The sequence below is a fragment of the Kryptolebias marmoratus genome, linkage group LG17 (genome assembly GCF_001649575.2).
Source record: "Kryptolebias marmoratus isolate JLee-2015 linkage group LG17, ASM164957v2, whole genome shotgun sequence".
Taxonomy (NCBI): Eukaryota; Metazoa; Chordata; class Actinopteri; order Cyprinodontiformes; family Rivulidae; genus Kryptolebias; species Kryptolebias marmoratus.
Genome location: NC_051446.1, coordinates 27,299,295 through 27,304,179, shown reverse-complemented (window position 1 = coordinate 27,304,179; position 4,885 = coordinate 27,299,295). Strand labels below are relative to the sequence as shown.

General features: G+C 45.2%; 1 protein-coding gene across 3 annotated transcripts in view; it reads left to right on the top strand.

Moving 5' to 3' along the window:
* The window catches only part of a1cf (apobec1 complementation factor), a 17,571-nt gene that overhangs the window by 4,336 nt on the left and 8,350 nt on the right, over positions 1–4,885 (top strand). For all 3 annotated transcript variants that reach the window (XM_017442041.2, XM_017442040.2, XM_017442042.3), the window contains exons 2-6: positions 2,916–3,066; positions 3,140–3,274; positions 3,339–3,469; positions 3,807–4,045; positions 4,282–4,446. In XM_017442041.2, the coding sequence (XP_017297530.1) occupies positions 2,965–3,066; positions 3,140–3,274; positions 3,339–3,469; positions 3,807–4,045; positions 4,282–4,446 (772 nt within the window). In that variant the 5' untranslated portion in view covers positions 2,916–2,964. The remainder of the gene's footprint in view (positions 1–2,915; positions 3,067–3,139; positions 3,275–3,338; positions 3,470–3,806; positions 4,046–4,281; positions 4,447–4,885) is intronic.

The window sequence follows — 4,885 nt, the reverse complement described above, 5'->3', positions numbered from 1 at the left end:
CAGGGACACCCGGACAGGTGTCCTGTCCCTCACAGGGACACCCGGACAGGTCTCCAGTCCCTTACAGGGACACCTGGACAGGTCTCCAGTCCATCACAGGGACACCTGGACAGGTCTCCAGTCCATCACAGGGACACCTGGACAGGTCTCCAGTCCATCACTGGGACACATAGAGACAAACAACCATTGACCCTGTCACTCACACCTGGGAGCAGTTCAGAGTCACCAGTGAGCCTCACCTGCATGTTTTTGGTTTGTGGGAGGAGAACCTGCGCCCTTCTGGCTGTGAGGCGACAGCTCTACCCGCTGCCCCACTGTGATTTAAACATGTTCAGGTTTACGTTAAACTACGTAAAACATCCAATCTTAAATCTGTTCACAGATTCTGAAGATATTTTGCTAACAGGTGCACACACTTACATGATTCCCCGCCACCTTTCATGGCGGTGGGTGATAGTTTATAAAAGTCCACTTTTACTGCATCTGTTATCCCAGCTCTTCAGAAAAGAGGCGTGGCCAAACACAGCTCTTCAGAAAAGAGGCGTGGCCAAACACAGCTCTTCAGAAAAGAGGTGTGGCCAGTAGCAGCTCATTCCTCCTCCAGGGTCAAACCAGACTCACCTGAGCGTTGACAGAAACCTTTAAAGAAATTAAACGTAATTAAATCCAGTTGAAATATTAAACCTGATGATTTAATTTAAAATTCTGACTTGTTAGTTATGATTAGACATCATTTTTCTACTTTCATAAACTTTATCTTGTCTTTAAAAAGAACGTTTTAGCATCGTAACCTTTGACCTGTCTCTGAATACTTTGTCTCTGAGTCCTCCCCCACCTCCTCTTCTTTGCTGTTTGCAACAAACAGGCTGTGGATGTTGTCAGTAATCTGATTACAACAGCTGATACTCTAAGTACAAACTGATTCAGAACCTGAAGTCTGTCAGTAATCAGCTGGTTGTAGTTTTTTGTTTTTACTCTGATCAAGTCTTTAAATGCAGAAACAAACACATGAGCTGTTGTTCATAAAAATAACCAATAATATTTCTGACCTGTGATTCATGACATTTCATTGGTTTCCAGGTTTTATTAATCACTGAACTCCGGTTTTACATCCGGTTTTACATCCTTTTGTTTTTCAGACTTCATGAAATCATTTCAACATCTCTGACTAAAAACAAGTCTAAACTTTTCTTCTCTCTACATCAGTGATATTTCTGTTTATTGTCTTTAACCTGAAACTGTTGCAGATATGAAAAATAAGCTTACAGTCAGACAGATTATTTCTGGCGTTATCATGATCATATCTGCACATTTTCCAGTCCTCAGGCTGAAATCAGGATGATACAGCGTGTGTATTTAGATATGTCTAGTTTTTGGTTTCAGCCTGGTTTCTGCTCAGTCAGACAGTCAGTGTTTGTTAATGATTACCCAACAGACCTTGACCTCAGATCCACATGCTTCAGATCAGGAAAACAGCAGCAGATCTGAGGACAAAATGTCTCAGACTGAAGACAAACTGCTCCTCAAATGTTTCACTGCTTTAACAACTTCTAAACATCAATTCATGTTTTCTCTTTTTTTTTCAATATCAACATATATTTTGTAAATATTCCTGGAATATAACCTCATTAAGCTCAGTTGGACAGAAACATGTCCATCAGACACCTTAGCACCCCTTGCCAAGGATAGGTAACAATGTACCTCTGAAAGTCTGCTAGAAGATGTGAACGCAGCACTGCTAAGTATCCCTCTGACATCATCACAGAGACCAAAAAGCTGGTATACACAACAGCAACAGTAATCCATGACATACTTGGCTATAAGATCAAGCCTACAAGCACTAAGGAGCATTGTCCCCCATGGAGGAGGAGGCTGGAAGCTAAGATTAAGACAGCATGGAGAGAAATCAGCCAGCTGTCAGAGCAACAGAAAGTTGCATTGAAAAAGGATCCACCACAGAAATATCACAACTGCCAAACAACAGCTCAAAGCTCTGGCTACTTGTCTGAGGTATTCTCTACCCCACCATCCAGAGAGTACTCTCAATGGCAAGGGAATAACAAGAGAGTGGACCCACCCAGAGCTGAGACTGAGCCATACTGGAGAAGGAGGCATCACACAATGATAATGCCCCATGGCTCCAGGATCTAAGATCTGAACCCACCAACCTCCCAGAGCAAGAACCAATAACCCGAACTGCCACAGCTAATCAACCTTAGCAAATAAAAATATCTCTAACTTTGTGGGTTTTACAGATATTAAGCTACAATGTGGTAGTAGCTGACAGTCATCTCCAACACACACTCTGAATGCTAACAGATTGGTCATGTATAACATCAGCCATGCTTCAACATAGAAAAAGGATTTTTGTTTAAATCCTTGGAACAAAGGGCGGTGAGCGATATGCACTGAAAGAGTTCAGGTTTCAGTAAAAGCTCCGGCTGTCTCAGCCGTTGTGTCCTTGGGCAAGACACTTCACCTGCCTTGCCTACTGGTGGTGGTCAGAGGGCTCGGTGGCGCCGGTGTGATGGCCGCCTCACTTCTGTCAGCCGCCCCAGGGCAGCTGTGTCTACAGTGTATCTTACCGCCATCAGTGTGTGAATGTGTGGATGACTGTAGTGTGAAGCGCTTTCGGGTCCTTGGACTAGATAAAGCGCTATATAAGTGCAAGCCATTTACCATTTAAAAGAGTTGAAAAACAGCCTTAAAATGTAAACTGTTGAGTTGAGTCGATGTTTGAAAAAATCTTTTTAAAAGATTTTAAAGTCGGGAAATTATCAAGGACGAAATGATCTAAATAAATCCAAACAGATTAGATTAAACTGTCAGTGAAACGGCAGGTTGGTAATTAATTATCAATGTTCGTCCAGCTCAGAACCAGAATAAAGTCTGAGGTTAACATGTTCGTTTTGCAGTGAGCACCCCTAATTTCCCTGATTCACATCCTGCTGTCAATCACACCCAATGGACTCCAATCAGAAAGCAAGTGCGGACGGACTGGTGGGGACTCAGAAGGAGGCGGCGTTGCGGACCCTGGTCCAAAGAACCGGATACCAGCTGAAACAGGTGAGAGCAGAACCAGAGCATCCCAAAACAACCTCATCAGTTTGGACTGCTCATACTTCTGGTGTCTGTCCAGGAGAACGGTCAGCGGCGATACGGTGGACCCCCACCGGGCTGGGACGGACCCCCTCCTGAGAGGGGCAGCGAGATCTTTGTGGGGAAACTACCCAGAGATCTGTTTGAAGATGAACTGGTCCCTCTGTGTGAGAAGGTGAGACACATTTAATATTTTTGCAGTTTTTATTTTTCCCCTCTTATTTTCTTTTCTGTCTTAGTTTGGAAAGATCTACGAGGTGAGGATGATGATGGACTTTAACGGAAACAACAGAGGCTACGCTTTCGTCACCTTCAGCAACAAACAGGAAGCCAAAGCAGCCATGAAGCAGCTCAACAACTACGAGATAAGGTCAGCCGGGCTCTGGCATCTGTTCCTAATAAAAAGCTGCTGACTTCTAGAAGCCAGTTAAAGATCTTCACTAACATCCTGTAAACAACTAATTAACCCACTAACCAGCCACCTAAACCTCTGCTAACTACTGATCAACCAACCACATGAGCTCACTGTATAAACAAAGCACCAAACCAAACGAAGTTTCTGATCTAACAGGAATTTGATGTTCTCCTCTCTGTTTTTGCCTATCTGTCCTCCTGCCCGTCCTCCTGTCCGTCCTCCTGCCCGTCCTCCTGCCCGTCCTCCTGCCCGTCCTCCTGCCCGTCCTGCTGCCCGTCCTCCTGTCCCACAGGAATGGGCGTCTCCTCGGTGTTTGTGCCAGTGTGGATAACTGTCGTCTGTTCGTGGGGGGCATTCCAAAAACCAAGAAGCGTGAGGAGATCTTGACTGAGATGAGAAAGGTCACAGACGGGGTCGTGGATGTCATTGTCTACCCCAGCGCTGCTGACAAATCCAAGAACCGAGGATTCGCCTTCGTAGAGTACGAGAGTCACCGAGCAGCTGCCATGGCCCGACGCAAACTGCTACCAGGTACGAAGACGACTCTGCTGCAGGGTACAAACTACAGTCTACCACCAGGTCCAAACCAGCCTCTGGTGCCATATTTTGATCCATCATCTGTTAGATAAAGAATGGCAGTAGGAAGGGCTGCATCTTACCTCAGTCCTGTAATAAAGACTGAAGCATGCCTCAGTGGGAGGTGTTCTAACCCAGTGTTCATCCATTAGAACCTCTGTTTTTAATGACTCACCAGTCCTGTCCTTCAGGTCGGATCCAGCTGTGGGGCCATCCTATCGCTGTGGACTGGGCGGAGCCTGAGGTGGAGGTGGACGAGGATACAATGTCAACCGTTAAGATCTTGTACGTGAGGAACCTGATGCTGCAGACAACAGAAGAAACCATTGAGAAGGAATTCAACAGCATCAAACCAGGTACATCTCTCTGATATGTATAAATATATGTCCGCTTACATGGTGGGTTGGTAGGTTTGAACCCAAACGCAGGCGGATATGGAAGAACTTATTTATTAAATAACAAAACAAAAGGCTGACGTAACAGTAACAAAAACTTCCAACAATCCAGCTTGAGAGGCGAGACACAAAGATAAACAGCCAGCACAGGGGAGCGACAGCTAAAATGAACCAGTAAGAAAGTGAGGAAGATGACCAGGTTTTAAAGACTGAGGATGATGAGGGAGTGGAAACAGGTGACTGATTACTAACAGGGAACAGGTGTGGAAACAGGTGACTGATTACTAACAGGGAACAGGTGACTGATTACTAACAGGGAACAGGTGTGGGAACAGGTGACTGATTACTAACAGGGAACAGGTGTGGAAACAGGTGACTGATTACTAACAGGGAACAGGTG